At 48.8% G+C, this 19,899-nt stretch overlaps 2 protein-coding genes across 3 annotated transcripts in view; both read right to left on the bottom strand.

Moving 5' to 3' along the window:
* Nucleotides 1-5,529: 5,529 nt before the first annotated feature.
* Nucleotides 5,530-9,868, bottom strand: spry1 (sprouty homolog 1, antagonist of FGF signaling (Drosophila)). Its single transcript, XM_068583970.1, has 2 exons — nt 9,223-9,868; nt 5,530-7,629 (listed from the first exon to the last, which is right to left on the bottom strand). Exon 2 carries the CDS (start codon nt 7,572-7,574, stop codon nt 6,468-6,470), a length of 1,107 nt encoding a protein of 368 aa, XP_068440071.1. The 5' UTR covers nt 7,575-7,629; nt 9,223-9,868; the 3' UTR covers nt 5,530-6,467.
* A 2,104-nt stretch (nt 9,869-11,972) lies between these two features.
* afg2a (AFG2 AAA ATPase homolog A) overlaps nt 11,973-19,899 on the bottom strand; it is a 97,280-nt gene continuing 89,353 nt past the window's right edge. Inside the window, exon 17 of one of the 2 annotated variants that reach the window (XM_068583783.1) lies at nt 11,973-12,203. In XM_068583783.1, the coding sequence (XP_068439884.1) occupies nt 12,024-12,203 (180 nt within the window). In that variant the 3' untranslated portion in view covers nt 11,973-12,023. Of the gene's footprint in view, nt 12,204-14,496; nt 14,633-19,899 lie in introns of those variants that run through there. The other variant, XM_068583791.1, reaches the window with a different exon arrangement.

The following is a 19,899-nucleotide window of genomic DNA, read 5'->3' as shown; positions in this document are numbered from 1 at the left end:
CTCTACGAACGCTGGACGAGAACAGATTGACCTTGTTCTTACTTCAAGATCACCAAAACTCTTCATTGTTTCATCATATGAGGGCAGATTGAAATTCTACTTTTCTTCAAAAATGATTATCTTCTTGTTGGCCACAGAATTGATCCCAAACAATGGAGGAAGCTCCGGACTAACATCTCAGCCGGCCCACCTGTCGACCACACAGCGGACTCAAAGGTCCACTGATAGTAGAGGAGACTAAAGCCTATCTATCTGTGTCTGGGGAGGCTCTTGAGGGTGAGAGGGGTCACCAGGATGAGGAGGAGGAAGAGGAGGAGGGGGTGTGCTGGTCGAAGGGTTAGCAAACCGGCAACTGGCAGGTTAACCATCGTACTAGGGATGAGACTTTTTTTTTTTTTTTTCACCCGGGGACTAGCTGACTGATGAAAAAAATAGAAAAATAAAGTCCCCTCCTGACCCCCACCCTGTTGCCCCCCAGTCGAGAAGAGCCGGACGGGACTAAAGCCCCCCATTGTTGTCCCCTCACACAGGATCACCAGGGCCCCGGCAGTGAGAGAGGGACGGGGGGTTGGAAAAAGGATGGGGCCGGTGTGTGTGTGTGTGTGTGTGTGTGTGTGTGTGTGTTGGGGGGGGAGGGTCAGTCCGCCAGCTCAAACACAATCGTGTGATAGGACTTGGCCCTATCTAATCAAGGGCAGGAGGTCACTTCCGAACAACTGGGCAATAAAAGATTATTTCTGGCCACATAACAGAGGAGCCGTTGGAGGAGGGGAAGGAGGGGGGGGGGGGGGGAGAAAGGGAGGGAGTGAGTGAGAGAGACAGCAGAGGGGGGGAAGGGTGGCTGTCTGTGAGGAGAGGAAGTGAATTGAAAAAAGCCAGCAGACGGGAACCATCTGTCTGGATGCATAGTCTAATCTAAAAAAAAAAGAAAAAAAAGGAGGGAATGAAGGGGGAGGAAAGGGTGGATAAAGAATGAGCGAGCTTCCTCCTCCTCCTCCTCCTTCTCTTCCTCCTCCTGGCAAACAGACGCACACCAATCTATATATCAATCCATCTATCTGCCGTCCTCGCTATTTATCTGATGCGCGTGGATGTGACGCTTCTATTTTTTTTTTCCGGGCTTGTTGTCCTTGGTTGGGATATCAAAGGGAGGAACAGAACAAAAGTGGTTGTAGGGGGCCAGGAATGCAGCGGCAAACACACACAACTGTCCCCCGGGGCCCTTAAAAGAGGAACAAGGACGTGATCTTGTCAGAGTTAGGCCGTGTGAGAAAAAGTTAAAGCAGAGTAGCGGCAGCGTGTGTCGCCATTTTACATTTTTATGTGAAGAGGGAGATTCTTTCTAACGTAAAGCAGGGTTCATTTTTGGTTGTCATTTAAAAAGAAAAGTAATCTCCCCGACTATAAACTACGGCCTCTCTGGAACCGCTGTGAGCGCACTCGGGGATCAAATCTAACGACTCTTGACAACTGGCTGTTTCCAGCAACAGTCTCCAGTAAGTGCAACACTGAGACAAACGCCCCCGCTGATTTAATTAGGGAGCGGAATACAAAATCACAAGCCGGTCTATTGGAGCCCGTGAGCGCTGCCAAAGGCCTCCGCGCTAACTTCGCAGGAAGGAAGTGACACTTTGAATACTGATGAGTCAATCGCTCGCCGATGAAGCGGTGGAGCCGTTTGAATCCGGAGCGGAAATCTCGTATACGCGGCCCCCCGAAAATAACGCCGGGGCCCATTAATTATACAAGAGAAGCCAGCTGAATGATTGCCAAGAGGGGTCGTGTGTTGTTATATTGATCGGCCTCCTCCTCCTCCTTTTCATCGTCATCATCATCTGCTCCAACTGGCCTTTGTCTATAAAACGGCACACAAAGACGAGGGGACAGGAAGGGGGCTCGGAGAAGAATGCGGTATCAGATAGCTGGTAACACAGCAGGTTAGGCGTGTGTGTGTGTGTGTGTGTGTGTGTGTGTGTGAAAGTTTTACACCACAGTTCCTGTGGGTGGGCGTGTGTACCCAGGAGCAAATGCTTAAGAGGCTCAAGCCCCAATGAAACACCTCCGTCTTGAATGGCCCTCGACACCTGATAAAACACTGGGTCGTCCCCACGGGCCCTTTATGGCTCCTGAGGAGGAAGCGGGACGCTTAACGACCGCGTCCACGTCGCTCGTCTGACAAACAGGAAGCGGCCAGCAGCATCTGAAGGGAGAGGGGGGGGGGTTCTCCACCATACGTTTAGGCAAAGTAGGAAAGAAGAATCCCCTTCTCTCTCGTCTGATGTTATTTGGTTTTGGGGGGATTGGTCGTACTTCACTCAAACGCCGGGGCGGCCATTTGAACCTTTTAGAAAGCATGCCCCATTCAGACAATCTTTTGGCATAAAATACGTCTTTTTTGGGAGGAATCTGGCTCATATCATGCTGGATGTTCATAGTTACGATCAAAATGTCTTTAAAGATCATATACATTTTTTTCCTACTAATAGCGACACAAAACAAAAGCCCATTCACTTCAATTCAGGCAAAAATCTCAAAACCTTGGCAAACACAACCAAGAGTACCCACATGCTCGATGCTGCGAGAGATAAGGAATCTAAACTAGAACTCACCCCTGATGGAGAAGAGAGAGAAGAGTGTGTCCAGCTGCTAAACAGCTGCAGTCAAGTTCATTTATATTTGCATTTGTGCGGGTTTTGAAGCGTTCAGGACGTTTTCCAGACCTGCACGAACCCGCCGTGCCCCGCCGGAGAGGCCGAGCGGACAAACAATCATGTGTACGTTGAAGTGACGGCTGCTCGGATCTTTCCTCAGATCCGCAGGAATAAATGTGTTGACCTTTTGCTTCCCCGTGCCAGAAAAACAGTCTTTACAACATCCTCGCTCCATCGGTGACGAGATGCTATCTCAGAGTTTCGGGGGGATTTTCACGTTTTAAGTTAAATTGAAGGATTACCTGTTCCTCTGTGGGCTGAGGAACCTTCTCCCCACCAAAACCCTTTTTAAAACCTTGTTATATAAACTGTGAAGCGCACGGTGGTCGAGGCAAACACAGCGCCGCTTTTCTTATTCACGGAGGTGTTTACATTTTTCAAACTTTTCGGGATGCGGTGAATTACAGCCGTGACTTTTATCAGGACCTGCACAGGAACTGTTTCCACTGGGATTTTAATCCCGCGGAGGCCGAGTGTGGACGTGTGGAGCCGTTTGCAAACACATCAGCTCCAGCACGCCGAGATCATCCAACAAGAAAAAAACAAAAAGGAATATTTAACAAAGATAACTTCCATAAACTTTGGTCTTTACGCGGGAGTCCAAAACAGCCGCCGTCCTTTCCAAAATCCACCTCCCCACATCTCCCCTGATTGCTAATTTCTATTTATATGCCATGAGCGGAAATAATGGAAACCAGATGAGGAGGCGGAGGAAAGCTGAAGCAGGCCTTTTGGGCGATGACTGCCGAGAAGGAAGAGGAGGAAGATGAGGACTGTTTATAGAGCATCCTGCCGGCAGCCGTGCCCTGGCTAAGAAAAGGACTGCCCCGGTAGGATGTGTGGGCTGGAGGTTCCACCATGACTCACTTGGTAGTCATGCGTGTTTGCACTTGTACGGCCCCAAAAAAACAAAACAAAGCTGAATCAAGAGACCCGCCAAGCCTGACAACTCTAAATAGCATTACGTGGGTGTGTGGAGCGGCTAAATTTACTCTGAAACAAGTGCAAGGAGGTGGAGGAGGAGGATAGGGACGTTATGACTGTTTATATATCACTGAATTACTTCATACTGACTCATATTTCACTTTTTTGTTCCCGTGACGAGTAACGTGTGGTGCAGTGGACTTCATGTGACTTTGAAAGTTAAAGGAACTAATAACAGGTTTTTTTGAAACGTTCTTTTAGACACCTCCGCCGATCGTATCAGAGATTTAAGAGACATGCTAGCGGACTCAGCGGAGCCAAGTTCTGGAAATGGTTGGGAGTAGGATCTGTTTCCTTATTTGGCTTCGGTTGGAAAATATCAAGTAAACACCGTCTTCCTGTCCACCACCTCCTGAACACAGTTAGGATCTCTTCCGACCCCCCTTCGCCCGCACAGGGGAACTATAGAGAAACCTAAAAAAAAAGGCCTCCCATTGTTTGCCATCATCCAGGAGCCAGCAGCGAATGGAGCTCCAGTTGCAGCTCTGAAAGGTAACAGGAAATTGACAAATCACTAATCCACTCTTAACTATTCAGGGCAACAAAAGGTACATTCCACCGAAAAAAAAACAAAAGAAAAAAGGGAAAGAAGAGCACGTTAGGGTCCTGGAGGGATGCTTCACGTGGTGCAAACTGCTGACGGACAGGAATGAGACGGCATGCTATAGCTAATGGCTAACAGCTAAAAGCTAACAGGCAGAAGCAACGAGAAACCTCCTTTGTGCTCATGTTTACCTTTCAGCTTCTTCCCCGTGAGGCATTTAAACCAAACCTTTTACTGCGAGGGGGTTCAAACCTATGTTAAATCAAGAGGGGGGTGTTATTCCTGTTGAGCATAAAACTCTGAATCCCAAAGATCCCAGCCAGGATGCACGGAGCACCTGAGGGCCGATTATAAACCACGCGGGTTTTCCAAAGCCACGATCTTCTTCTTGTTCTTCTTCTTTGTCCCTGAGAAATTCCTGGTCACAGTTTGTGTTTCCCCAACTGTCGGTATTTCTGGCTGACCAACCAACTTTGAAAGTGATGATCTCATCCCCTGGGGGCCCGGAGGTGGAAAGGGGAAGGAAGGCGGGGGGGGGTCAGCGGACTTCCCAAGTGATAAATTCACTGACAAAAAGAGGCGGCCAAATGGGTTGGGGGTGGGACGTGGGCTGGATTTGCCCCTGTCGTTGCCTTTAGTGCAGGAACCACGCCATAAAAGCCAGCATTGATAGCCTGGGTTTATTATCTTTGAACAGGTGGCCCGGCTACTCGTAATGGTCGCTCTCATTGCTCAAGGCACACACTGTCGGGCCCCACAATATGGAGACCATTTGGGAGTTTGGGAACATCCCGATCGAGCCGCATTAAAGCCCCGGGAGTAAACTACAGCGCATAGTTTTGTGGTGACTTGTTGGCATGTGTGTGTGTGTGTGTGTGTGTGGAGGGGTGGGGGGGCTTAGCAGGAGAGCTACTTCCTGTGAGCATAACTCATGGAAACGTGGAGGCTGTGTTGATGCTAGCAGCTTCGGGGCTAATCGTGTCAATGACCTGTATTGTTTAGCTTTCAAGGTTACCGAGGAGAATCGCAGCAAAGAAGCCTTCCAAGAATGTAAACAGTCACATTTCGGGCTACAAGCTGTTTCTACTCACTGCCGAGATCTTTTTTCCCCCCTTCACCAGGAATTCCACACCCAGCATGAACACACACACACACACACAGACACACACACACACATTGCGCCATTGAACTCATGAACACAGGCCCTTAAACAGCAGCCATCAGGGAGATCTTTCATTCCTCCAGCAGGTCGCTCAATCAAGACGCCAGACAGTGCAGGGTTTCTTTCATTAATTAATATATTTTCTGCATTAAAGTTAACATAGTTTTCTTTTGTGCCACCCTTTAATTTTTCAGTAAGTATTTGATATTTTGTTATATTCAGACATGAGTAAATTTAAGACTGTCTCTTGCAATAAATATCATAAAATAATAGAGCTTCACATAATAAATATTTTTTACAACAAGGGAAAAAAAAAAGAAAAATGTTTTAAACAGACATTTTTTTTTCTTTTCAAAAATAGCCAGAATTCCTCTTATGGATTTTGAGCATACAATTTACATAAAAATAAAGAAAAAAAACAACAACAAACAAACAAACATGGGAGAATGCCACAGAATGGGGATGAAGAGTTCAGATGGGTGGAAGGAGAGAAACATATCCAAGTGAAAAAATAAAAAAGGGGAGAAAATAAAATACTATGAGATGGATGTGCTTTCGTTAATGCAACATGAGCATAGGAACCACGGTTTTAGTGTGGTAGCAACCAATAAATTCAAACATACCTGCTTGCTATGGATAACAGGTAACAGCTACATAATTGCCCTATAGTAGATCGTCCTTCACAGATTTGGTGAGGCAGCTGCCGCCGGGCACGCAGGCCCAGAGGAAACTGCCCGCCGAGAACGGAAGAGAAACCTTTTCATATATATAAAAAAATAGTGTTAATGAGGAGCTGAGGATAGACATAGAAACAGTTAAGGCAAACACTGGTCTGTAAAAACATGGTCCTGATCCAGAGAAAATAAAAATAATTGAGTGGTTTTCGTTACTCCTTTGCTTCTTTTTTTTTTTTTTTAGCTCCTTTAGGTTCCCGCAGCGAGGAGGGCAGGCTGGTGGGAGGTGCTTCAGAATGTTTGAGGAACATTAATTTGTGACTTATCGTTATCATTGTCATCATAAGATCCACATCAAGAGTCTCCCACACAGAGGGGGTGAGGGGGGGCGATCAGGAGGGCTTTTCCTGCGTCTGCGGGGCCCAGCTCTCCAGCTTGCAATAGACAGTGTTGGAGTTCTTGCAGCGGCAGCCGGGCCTGTTCACGCGGTCGTGGCAGCCCTGGCACGCCTTCAGACACCCCTTGACGGGCGGGTAGCACAGCAGACAGGGGAAGAGTACCGACATTAATCCCATGCACAGGAAACGGGAGCAGCAGTGGGAGCGCGACAGCGAGCAGGGGTGGTCGGCGCACGAGTCCCCCTCGTCGTCGTTGGAGCAGTGGTAGAAGATGCCCTTGACCAGGCACATGCACGTGCCGTGCTCCAGCGCGCTCTCCGCCGAGCAGAGGCACTGGCCGTTGCACGCCAGGCACGACGGCAGGCTCCGGGGAGCCGTGCACTCGCCGCACTTGCACTTGCCGCAGCGCTCGCAGATGAACTGGTGCCCGGCGGCGGCGGCGGCGGCCACCGCCCCGTTGCCGGGGCCAGAAAAGTCAGATTTCCCTTTGCCCTGGGGCTTGAGTGGAGCCTCTAGTGGAGGCTGGTGGAAGTGAGGCCCCTGCTGGGGCTGCGAAAGGGCCTTGGGCTGAGTCCGAACGGGCCGCTCCGCTCGGTGGTGGTGCTGCAGGCCCGCGCCGGGCCTGGAGGGGGGCGAGCGCGCCAAGAGTCCCTGTTCAGAGGAGGCGCTGCTGTTGCTCCCCGAACTCGCGGCGCTCCCCGTGCTAGTGGAGCGGCTGAGCCCCGGCACCCGGGACCCGCCGTACTGCTGTCCCCCGGCGGCGGCCGCCACCACCACCACGCCGCCCCCGACGTGGTGGTGGTGGTGCCCCGCGGGCGGCCGGTGCTCATAATTGTTGTTCACATTGACGAGGATGACCTCGTGAGTCCTCTCCTGCTTGTCCTGGGGCCTGGGGGTAATGCGGGGCGCGGGGGGCCTCCGCACCACCGAGGGCCCCTCGGTGTACTCGTTGTTGGAGCGGATGGCCTTGATTTGGTCCAGGGAGAGAATGGCGGCATGCTGGAGCTCCCGCTCGTAATCCGACCTCTGCCGGCTCTCTAGGGAAGGCTGCTGGATCACCACTAATGAACCGCCGGGGCCATGTTGACTTTGGAGCTCCATCTGGGGGGATCACCACTTCCGACATTCACCGTGGACTTGGCATGCATCGGAAAACCTGCCAGAGGGGGGAAGAGAGGCCGGAGGAGGGGAGGAGAGAGACAAAGGAGAGAGGCAGGGAGGGAGAGAGGGGACATCGTCAGACGGAGCCCAAAACACGGCACAACATGGCAAACAGTGTCCTGATGGCGGAGGGCCAGACATGGCCCGTTCAAACTCAATGCCAAGTACCCGTCAGCATCGCGGCAGCATTCCTAGAAGATACTAAAACTGCTCCGCAGCAGCAGAAAAGGAGAACCCGTCAGCGAGTATTACCGTTTGAGGTGAAATAAGCGATATCAGATCATTTGTGGCGTTTAAAGCCGACACACTGACTGCTTTCCTCCTGGCCAACATGACAAGATGTCACTTTTGATCCCGTTAAGTGAGGCAACCCACAAAAAAAGGGAAAAAAAGTTGACTATTAACAGGACTTTTTGTACCTTCCTCCCCAATACACACATCTAAACTTCAGTGGGCCTGCGAATACTTCCCTGCTCATTTACATGTGTATGACTAGTTAACATTTAAATGCACCACGGCGACGAAATGAGGACGCGATCCAAGGGAACTAAATGAGCTGCCTCACTTAGTATTCTATTACTACACCGAGAAGGGGTTGCAGGGAAAAGGGGACAAAAGTAGAGCAAAAAAAAAAAAAGAATTAGAAGAAGAAGAGGAGGAAGAAAACTAAGGTCAGATCAAGTTCCGACAGTATAGAGCCGTGGAGCTGGCGGAGGAGCCGCTCACCTCACGCTGCAGCACGTCTCGCGCTTTAGTGAAGTGGATTTCAAGCCAATACTTTGTCTCTATGAGTCATTATTCCATAAACCCTATCGGGGGTTTGGGGTTCGAGCCTTCGCGGATGTTATGGAGCCAAACCGGACCTGCACGAGGCCAAAACCTCCACGCGAGACACACAGACACTCCCAGAGGAGCCGGGGGCCAAATGGACAGTTTATTATTTTTTTTAAAGAAAGAAAAAAATACATACATATGTATATATTCTGCTCTTAGCTGACAGCCATTGACCAACTCTGTATTGTTTTGAATAGTCCAAGCGTCACGGCGCGCTCTAATAACAGGGTTATCCGGCACAGGGCGCGTTCAAGGGACGAGGCGCCGCGCGCAGCAACACGAGCAGGATCCTATAAACACGCACGCAGCCGGAGATCAAGAGACATTAGAGGACGCATCCAGATAGACGGGGAGGGGAGGGCGGGGGTGGTGGTGGGGGGGGGGGGGGACTTATGAATGAAAACAACCGCCGTGGGGGGAAGGGTGTTACAGCGGAGAGGCACGGGAGGACGCGGGCATGGAGATCCATCAACTTCAACAGCTCGTCGCGAGTCATCTGAAGCCCGCAGCGGGTGTTTCGGGTTTGGATTTCCTGTGCCGAATAATAGAAACAAAATGACACGGGACGGCTCTGGATGTGTGCACCCTATGTAACCAAATAAACAACACACAACGAACACACACCATTTACATCGCTACAGACTGGCTCGCCGTATCCGCGCGCTACTATCGTGTGTTTGTGGGGGGGATACGGTGCCGTAAACGCAACACGAAACACGTGAAACAAGTGTGAAGCGGTCCGGGGGATACGTACCTATGTGCAACCATCCACAGCGTGGAATCCATCAACCACTGCTACCAAAAGTCCAGCCACGGGAAGGAAAGGGCAACGTCCACGGAGACGGAGAGGTCTGCTGCAGGACATTCGCTGCCTGATAATCCAAGTGCGAGTGTATCCCTTTGCGGTATTCCCGTAGTATTACGAGTCGTATTATTGTGTGTTTGTGGCGTGTGTGTGTGTGAGAAGTTCAGCGCGGGCTACGCGTGCATTGGTCCCAGGATAAAACAAAGTAAATCCACGGTGGAGCTCTGATGGAGGAAAGGAAAGAAGGAGCCCGAAGAACTGCTGCGCACTTGGGAGGCCGATCTGTAGGCAGAGCTACTTATAGAGAAGTCCCGCAGGAATTGTAGTACAAAAAAAAGAAGAAGAAGAAGGGAAAAAAATACAAAAATGGTGTCGGAGGAATCAAATGAAAACACGAGCGACGCGTATAGATCCAAGACCTTCTCCTCTTCCGAGTCTCTGCAGGAGGGACGTTGCGTTTGAGTTACTTATTGTTGCGGGGAGTCTGCGCTCCCGAGGAGGAGGAGGAGGAGGAGGGGAGGGGGGAGAAGAAGAAGAAGAAAAAAAGAGAAGCGTCGTCGGGTCGCAGACGGCGGTTGCTCTCTGCAGCTCCGCGGGCCCGTTCAGCACTGAATGAATGGGGACGCGGGGCTCAGTGTTTGCTCGACAAGCCGCCGCCCATTGGCCATTCACTCCCCTGAAAAAGGATACATCGCATCCGCTCCTGATTCATTGGGCAGATGTGGAAGGCCGGGCGATAGAGATGTGTGCGCTCCTTAAGGTGGACCGGCTTCTTTCTTCCTGGCGTTTCCTTTTCTTCTTCTTCTTCCCTGACTACTTCCCTGTCCGTCTTGTGGGCTGTGAATAACGACGTGAGGAAGGTTGACGTGACTAATAGTGATGCAACAAACGCGCCATTTGTTCACTTGAGGCACGCTGTATTACAACACAACAAGTCAAGTGCGACACAGTTGTCACACGTTTGTGTGAGCCGAGTGTTTGCTCTGCTTCTTCAAATAAACACAAGCTGGTCCCAACAATGTGTGGCATGAAACACGCACAACGATGACACTACACACAGAGCAATACAGGCGTTTGAATGTTTGGTGAGTAAATGGAAGAATACCTTATGAACTATATCTAATGAAGTGAATAACCGGATCATAATTGAAGTATTGGAGGCTTAAAGTAGCAGCAAATACCTGAAATGACCACTTTCACAAGTGTTGTGTTATAGTATGCATACACACACACATGTGATGCCAGCATGGTGTAGACACGGGGCTCCTGAAGGCATCTTAACTTTAAGTTCATACTGAGCAGCACTTCAAAACTGACTCAATTGAAAGACCCCCGCTGGTGCTGGGACCACACGTTGGAAACCACTGAGACAATACAGGGAGGAGGGGTGTAGGTGGGGAGTGGGGGTGTACCGGATGTCTTTGAATGTCCCATCACGCGGTCACGTTGGCCATCAGAGGAAACCAAACGCGTCACGATGAGTCTGCAGCCCGCACGGCGGTGCGGTGCGGACGTGCTCCCGTCATCTGGGGGCTTTAGTTCAGGACCACCTTAAGAGGGAAGCGGCCCTGCAGCCAGGGGGGAGAGAGACCCCTCCCCCTCTCTCCCTCCCTCCCTCCCTCCCCCTCCTCTCTGTTCCTGACTGTCTGGTTTGATTGGTGTCGCGGATGCGCTACATCCGGATCCATGAGAAAAGGAAGTTCAATACAAAGTCAATTTATCCTTTTCAAATGGAAAAATCAATAGATGAATGACCTCCAGTGGCATTTCGGGTCGGCACATGCCTGAAAAAAAGAAAGAAAGAAAGGATAGGGGATGGAGTTTACTGTGTGAGAGCGACTGTGTGGCGGAGAAGCAAGTTTTTTTTGTTTTTTTTAAAGCTGGATGTTAAAACTCAGCTTCTCGGTGATAAAGCAGATCCTGGTCGACCGACAGATGGCCGCCTGGATCCCGGCTCTTAGTGGTCGGAAGTGCGGACGGAAATCTCACGATTGCAGCAATTAGCTGATTTTCCACGGATGGATGTGATGTATAAACCAGCCGGGGCTGTTTTCTTTCCTTTTTTCTCCTTCTTCTTTCTGTGGAGCAGCAGTTCCCCTCACTGAGTTTAGGAACACACCAGAGGTCCCTGAAGGGGGTCCCACAGGGTCCCAAGAAGTCCACTGTTGAATGCTGCACCGTTAATCCAGAATATCCTGATGGAGATCATTATTATCTCTTGTGTAACTATTCATAAAACATGTTCCCAAGATTAAAAAAAACAACTTGTTAAACTAAGAGCTACGGATATTCAAATATGACAAAGTGGCACTAAAACATTGAGCAATGTTACATTTCCTTTGGATGCATTTTCATGGTTTAGATAATGTGTGTGTGTGCAAATGTGTGTGTGTGTGTGTGTGCAAATGTGTGTGTTCTAATTCTGCTGTGCCAAAGTGTTTGGACCTCATTTAAATATCACCAATACTGATCAGCTATTTGTGACTTTCCTTTCAGCTGTAACGCTCTTCAAATGCACCAAATATATACCGAATGCATTAATACATTATTAATATTTCATATAATCAAACATGACACTTCATCTAACTTATGAAAAGAAAGATAAATAATGTAGTCCTGCTGAGCTTATAAAGGTTTTGAAACTTACAATTACCAAAGAAAACACAAAAATAAACACTTTTGAGAAACACTTTTTATTTGGCGGGCTTGATGATGTCATCTTCTTATGCAGCGCGTCGGCGGCAGCTCGCTCAGAAGAAGCACAGGCCGCTCCGCCGCTGCTGATAGCTGATATACGACTGGATGAGGGCGTCTGGGACGCGGGGCTTCACAGCGTCCAGGGCGCTCTCAAAGTGTCCGGCCCGGACGCGCTGGGCTTTGATGTCCTCCTGCAGGGCCAGCAGGCCGGCCTCTCTGCATACTGCCGCTATCTGGGACAGGAAACAGACACGCAGACCTTCAGCTGTCGGGCCGAGCAGCGAGCGCACCGTGAGCTCGCTCACACGAGGCTCGTCTCCCACCGCACAACGACCTCCGCCGCAGACGGTGGAGGTCGTTGTGCGGTGGGAGATCTCTTTTCACCAGTCGCATCAGAAGCAGAACGGACCTCTGAGATTAAAGTAATGCAATATTAATAGATTTCACGGTATTACAGACATTCCTCTAAAATCTGCTGTATATTGTATATATATATATATATATATACAACGTGAAGCTCGTGCATCCACATGAACAGACTGCTAAGCTCTGAGCACAATTTCATTGTTTTATTCCTAAAATAAATGTGTTTCCATCAGACGGTGGCGGGTTGGTACGTGGAAATCCAGTTGGAGACCAACGTACATCTACCGACCTCAAAACAGACGGAGCCAAAGAAACCACATGATGTGGAAACAACAGTTAACCTACAAACAAACAAGGGACTTCACGAAAACTATGCATGTTGAATATTACCAGCCCAGCAGCTCATCAACTAGACGGCTTGATTTGAGGACGTTTCAGGCTTTCGATGAGCACCTCCTCCTCAATATGCGAGGTAACAAAATATACTGCCGGTGCAAAAGCTGCAGTTTTCTGGTTCATCACAGAACGTGAGTGTTTCTATGTGTGTCTGATCAGCATTGTCTAAACGTGTGAGTGCGGTCTCGCTCCTGCAGCCTCTTCACTGCGCCACCCATGGAATTACGCAACGGCTGCATAGAGGAGCGCAGCAAGGCATGCGGCGGGTGACCTTTTGGAGAGATTCTGCACACGGCAGAGGAGTGACTCACTTCCGAATCGGTGGCGACGGCTGATGAAGGCCAGGCAACTCTCCCAGCAGCGCCACACTCCCCCCCTCCTCCTCCTCCCTCTCTCCCTCCCTCCCTCCCTCCCTCCACGGCTTTGTTCTGAGCCGAGGCGGCTCCCTCCAACGAGAGCTATTGGCCCCGTACGATCGCTGATAACGTCTGGTGGGAGGTCAGTGGGACAGGAAGGGGAGGACGGAGGGGGGGGGGGGGTCACGTGACGCGGCAGAGCCTCTGGGATATCGAGCGGTGGAGGCTGTGCATGTAGAGCAACGTGGGCCCGCTGCCATTGCTCACTGGACCGAAGCGGCGCTGGTCGCTGCTCTTTGCTCCACGGCTGCACTGCGTGACATGCAAGCTGATGCCGAGTGTACAGTGGGGAGGGGGAAGGGGAGAGGAGGAGGGGGGAGGGACTTTTATGCCATAAAAGCCCAAATTTAGTGGCCTCTCACACATTCTGATGCAATGACACTATTCCATACACAGAATTATGGTGGATTTAAATGAGTTTGTCGAGCGAGAAGTACACGAAGAGTTAATTATTGCTCAGGCCTCTCGTGGATTTTAGCCCACAGTTTGTAAATAGCTATAAATATTTAAAAACTACACTGATTCTTGACCGATTGTAACTTTCGGAAATTAAGAGTCAGTAAAGATAAGATAAAATAATCCTTTATTAGTCCCTCCGTAGGGGGAATTACAGGATTACAGCAGCATTGCTCACAGTAAACCAGTTTACATGAAGCTCCTTATAGCAGATAATAACGCTGTTTTTTTGGAGCACCTCTAAAAGTTGCCTTTGTTACACTGTCCCTCCTCTACACATGTCAACTCTTTGTTTTCAGCTTTTATAAAAAATGATGAGTGACAGGCCGTACTGCTCTTCCTCAGGTTAGCCCCGCCCCTACAGCCGTGCAGCGCGTCGACGAAGGGGAGTGGAGAGAAAGGAATAACACAGATTATGTGTCCTGTCAAAGAGCTGAATTCTTTGCCAGTTTGCTTGGTTTTCTTTGTAGATAAGACTCTACATCATAATTATCATTCAAACAATCCGTCATGATTGTCGAGGGCAAAAGTTATTCACGGGTCAGATTTGGTTATTTTGTGTGAATAAATTAGACTTATACAAAATACAAAATGCATCTACAATAAATCCGATACTCTGGAAAAAAAAAGAAGTCAGATTTCGGCAAATTTCGGCTGCCGATGAAAAGGAGGCCGTCAGAAAAGACAAAACCCAAACCAACGTGATTCAGCTCAGTTTTCACACTCGCGACGATAACGCGCGTCTTTGGCGCCGCCCATAGGACACAAAACACTTCTGACTGAGTCCACGAGCTCCTCCCCGCTGTGGCGAGCTGAGCGTGGGTTTTATTAAAATGCAAACAATTATATAAAATGTGTGAAGGAGCGAAAACTCACACGTCTTTCCTGACATGGAGCTTCATTTCGGTTCAGTTTGGTCTCAGGTGTGAAAAGGCTGGAGAGTAAAATGAGGGGAGATGTGCTCTGACTCGACCAGCATGCTCAGCTCAGGACAGGTGCTTTGCAGATGTCAGGATGTGAGGCCTATTCTGCACACACACACACACACACACACACACACACACACACACACACACACACACACACACACACACACACACACACACACCCCTTTCTTCTTGTGTTTCAAGGCAGCGAGCAGCATGATTTAGGCAGGGTAAACACACGGGGCCGGGGTAATTTTGTACGAGGGCTTCCCATCATTCAAGTCATTTAGGCCTGTCAGTAATAATGATGCAAAACAATGAGGCCATGCATCCCCCCCCCCCAGCTCCCTCCCCCCAATTCCCTGTTTACAAACGGAGCGAGGGACGAGTGTGCGAGGCAGAGCCAGAGAGATGCCACATGTTGAACAATTTGATTTAGTGTTTGTTTCCAAGCGACGCCCGTAAACAGGAACAGACAAACTGCTGCAGCACAATCACACTGGAACTCCTTATTTACACTGTGAAGCGCCATCACGGGGGTTCAAATCCCATGATTCAACGGTTAATAATTATGTGGTTGTTGACTTCCACAACACCCCTCGGGTGGGTATATATATATATATATATATATATATATATATATATATATATATATATATATATATATATATATATATATAAAACGAATGTCAAAAAGTTCAACGCTGCTCTGAAGTGCACAAACCACACATGCACACGCACACACAGACACACACAGACACACACACACACACACACACACACAGGCCCCCACATTCATGGTCGCTGGGTTTATGAGCCGGTCTGTGAAGGCGATCAACAAGCCAGTGTTTCCCGCTGTGTGTTTGCTCGTACAGGCCTTGAAAAAAAAAAAAAAAAATGAAGCCACAAAGTCAAACAGGGCGAGCAAAAGAGCCAGTTTGTTTGTAAACGTGAAGGCATTCCTCGACCGGAGCCAAAAGCCCCCCCACCCCTCCCTCCTTCCAACACCACCTTGATACCCCTAACTCCGCCCCTCAAAAAGCAACCCCCTTAAAGATGCCCCCCCGCCGTCCTGAGGGGTCCAAAAAAAGAGGAAAGAGAAAAATGCCAATGCACAGAAAATAGATGTGTGTGTGTGTGTGTGTGTGTGTGTGGTTGGTGGTGGTGGTGGTGGTGGGGGGGGGGGGGGGTTCGCTGGCCAACAGTGCTTAGTGGCAGGCAAATAAATTATAGATTTCTCTCTCTGAAAATGTTGTTAGCAATGCAGACTTTATATTTCATTCCCTTCATAAATTATGTCAGCAATCACTTAAACATGAGGGCTGAGCTCTCTGGTGATGTGGGCGAGCGCAGAGTTCCTGAAGGCGGCACGTAGCCAGTTGTACGGGGTAAGCACACACACACACACACACACACACACACACACACACACACACACACACACACACGCACTAAGTAATCACCAAGAGCCTCTCAGTTTGCAGACGGGCTTCAAACCTGCTGACTCAAAATGACCCAAAGAGCTGGATCGTGAGTCAAAGAGGGTTTTTGATGACGGAGCAGAAGCCGCTGAAAGTAACAGTTTGTACTGCCAGCGTGTTGATATTGTATTCATGTCAAGGCAACTTTCATGATATCGCCCAAATACATAACCTCTTGAACAAGGAACACAGCGCAGAGCAGAAGAAGCTCACAGACCTCCAGAGCAGACACAATGCAGAGGAACAGCGTCGAGTTAACTCCATGAAAAGCAGAATAATCAGTCCGGGAGCACGGCGCCGGCAGCTTGAAGCTCCGTCCTGCACTGCACCGCCAGCAGAAAGGTCCGGGATCCTCGTGTCAGTCATTCCATCTTAATAAAACCTTCCGCCTTAATAAAACCTCCCAGAGCCTCGTGAACCGCAGAGCTTTTAAACGGGTCGCTGGAAAAGCGATAGATACGGGATTGGAGCGCCCACCACATCCTTGTTTCCACATGTTCCTCTAACGACAAGTTTCCCCCCCGGTGGTTCCTGAACCCTCCTCTGAAAAGCAAAGCCTCACGTGCACCGAGGTGCAAGCACACGGACACACACTGACATGTACGTGTGGAGATGTCGTCTGTCCACAGGAGTCCAACGCCTGAGGGCCAGACGACCGGAGGGACAGGTCTATTGTTGGACATTAGGAGGGAAAAGTCATTTTGATCTTCAAGAGGACCAAAGGAAGATGAGGAGGAAGACATACGGGCAGAGATTGATCTGGTGGAGAAGATTTAATGGAGAGAAAGATGGCCGGCCGGACACTGACGGGATGTTTTTTACATATTACACATTCAGTCCTGCTTTATATGCTTTTTATACATCAGAAGCTTCTTCTGTGGCCGATGTTGCTTTAATAGAATGTTTTAGCTTTCAAATAACACACACTTTAACGTGTTTGTAGCTGTAACTAATGGCTTTTATTAATGGTTAATAAAGGCCTTCTTATTGCTTTATTATTGGTAATAAACCATCAGAAGGAACCTTTTGGTGGAAAGTTGCATCAGGACCAAAACGTATTGACAACTTAACACGCACTGGAAGCTTAAGAGATAACTGTAACAAAAACAAATATAGAACTATTGTTGACTCCACCAACGATTAATAACGGCTTCATAAACACTTATCAACACATAAACACTTCATAAACACTTGGCTTATTAGAAAGTTGGACTCAATTCCCTTTATTACTGATATTTAACCATGAGCTTTATGGCTGATTAGAAAGGGAGAGGTCTCTGAATAGTTATTAGTGGACTATTAACTGCAGACTTTCTATAATAAGTCATCAAGTCTATGCATAATGAATATTTAATAAAGGGGAATGCGTCTAGCTATTACAATAAGTAGGTTTCTGACAATAAAGATGTGATTATGAATTAATAACTGAAACTATATCAAAAAATAAACCAAAACTAGTGTAAATTTGAACCCCACCACTGAACTCTTCATGTGTACACACACACACACACACACACATCTTTCCTTGCACCCTACACATATCACGGTGTGTACACTTCCCTGGAGGAGGTGAGACAACGTGTTCAGCACGATGGAAATGAACCCCTCTCCTGCAGAGGTGGAGGGGGTGAGAGCAGAGAGGAGAAGAAGAAAAAAGAAAAGGAGCGCTGCCCCTGCTGGCAGAGCGCACCAGCGTCCTCGGGTCAAACCTGTCTGCTGGACGTTTTGGCTTCCTCCTCCCACAAAGGCGCTCAGTGAGTGCATCAGACGGCCTTAATGAAGGGCTTGTTAGCCGGGCGGCCGGCAGCAGATCCACTAGACCCGGAGTGTGTGTGTGTTTACTATCAATCCGGCCTTGTGTCTGTACAGCGGGCTACATCCAGTACTCCCCTCCTCTTCCTCCTGCCCTCCCTTCCCCTCCCTCTCACACAAACGGCCACATTTACAGGAGCGACCCCCCCCCCCCACACACACACACACACCCGTCCCTCCTCCACAAGTCCTGCACACATACTCTTCAGTCACGCCGCCACGCTGCACTTGCTCACATGATGCACCCAATATGCATTTTGCACAAGCGTGTACAACATACGTGACAGCATGACCACACACACACACACACACACACACACACACACACACACACACACACACACACACACACACACACACACACACACACACACACACACACACGCAGACGTGTACATAAACTGGCTCATTGGACCTCCAGCAGGCCCAGCTGGAGGTCCAGATCAGCGTGTTCTGTTCATGATGTTCTGATCGGTCCTACTGCAGCTTATAAGCAGCCGATGTCGATAACTGCTGAAGTTTAAATGATAAATCAGTTCTTTGAGTCAAATCTCTGCATTAAGGGAATAAATCAACGCGGCTACAGACATTACTTTTATGTTTTTATGTTATATATTAAGCAGATTGCTAATCCATTGATCGTTTGCAAAATAAAACACCTTAAGGAGAACCGGTACTGAAGGTGTGTGCCAGAGGGATGTTTCAAGCCAAAGGTGACATCTTGAAATTGCTTTTTCCAAAAAACTAATAATATTAAGTTAGTGGAAGTGTGACAAAGGAAGAAACACGGTGAGGTTGAACTAGCATGTTGAGTTTTTGCTTGAAAATGAGTCGAACCCATAACACATCATCAAAACAGTTGCTCATTTTATTTCTGTCGGCTGACACAATGATTAATGAATTCATTGTTTCAGGTCTACTTTGCAGAAAAGAAGAAAAAAAAAGCTAAATAGCATTTTATATATATTATTATTAATATTATTATTATTATCATTAACAAAACTACTATATAGTTGATAAATGATGCCATTGATAAATAAAACCAGGCTTTCCGGTGGTAGAGAAATGCACACACAGCTATATAACTGACATTCAATGCCAGAGAGGACATTGGCTCTAAGAGGTACTCTTATGCAATTAGTCAAATTATAAACTCCCTCCCCTAAAATTGTCCCGACCACAGCACAGCACCACCACGTGACCCCAACCCCCTCGCTGCAACGAAAGAGGAAAGTAAAAGGGGCCACGCTGCATGCAATTTTCAGAGAGGAAATGAAATAATACATAAATCAAACGGCGTCGGGGGCGGCGGAGGGAGGGGGGGGGTCCCAAACTCTCAACCAGGAATGAAATGTTCCATCCTCCGAAGACGCAAAGAGGAAGTGACGAGCCTCCGCCATGAGAAACGAGGCCCGACCACAACCCCATGAGAAGCTGTAGAAGATTAAAGAGAGGGGGCTGAGGTTAAGCGTGGAGGGGGAGGAGTCACGTGGGGGAACGGAAACATGGCACATGACCATAAATAGCAGACTGGTGTGTGTGTGTGTGTGTGTGTGATGAACGTGCACATGCTGGTGCTCCCAGCAGAGGAACTTAGATTCCTCCATAGAAACTGTGATGGTGAAAGTGTGTGTGATGGTGTGGGTGCTTTCCCCTTCCCCACACACGCTGCAGCTGAGACAACAGAGACGTTTCGGGGAGATAATACACGCGAGCGCTCCTGCAGATAACCCGCAGCAGGCCGGAGACGCAGCGGCTCAGATATCAAGGTTCACGTCCCGTCATTTCACCTCTCGGCCTCCGACGAATGAAATAGTCTCGCCACGCAGGAAACGTTTGTCACGCCCCCGTCGCTCTCTGCGTGACTCACCGATCATATATGATGGGGCGTGTTAGGGGGTCAGGGGTCAGCTTCAGACGGAAACCTCCCACGTTAGTCCAAAAAACCTCCGTGTCAGGCGGTGCAGTGTTATCGTCTCAGGACTTCCACCCACCTTGTGTTTTGGAAAGACCCGTGTGGGATAGCACCTGTGTTGGGGCTACACAGTCGGTTGTCTCTGTGTGTGAGTGTGTGTG

Source organism: Clinocottus analis, unplaced genomic scaffold (assembly GCF_023055335.1).
Source record: "Clinocottus analis isolate CAN_PGR_092001 unplaced genomic scaffold, fCliAna1.0.p SCAF_10, whole genome shotgun sequence".
In the NCBI taxonomy this organism is placed as follows: Eukaryota; Metazoa; Chordata; class Actinopteri; order Perciformes; family Cottidae; genus Clinocottus; species Clinocottus analis.
This window is presented reverse-complemented; position numbering and strand designations above follow the sequence as displayed.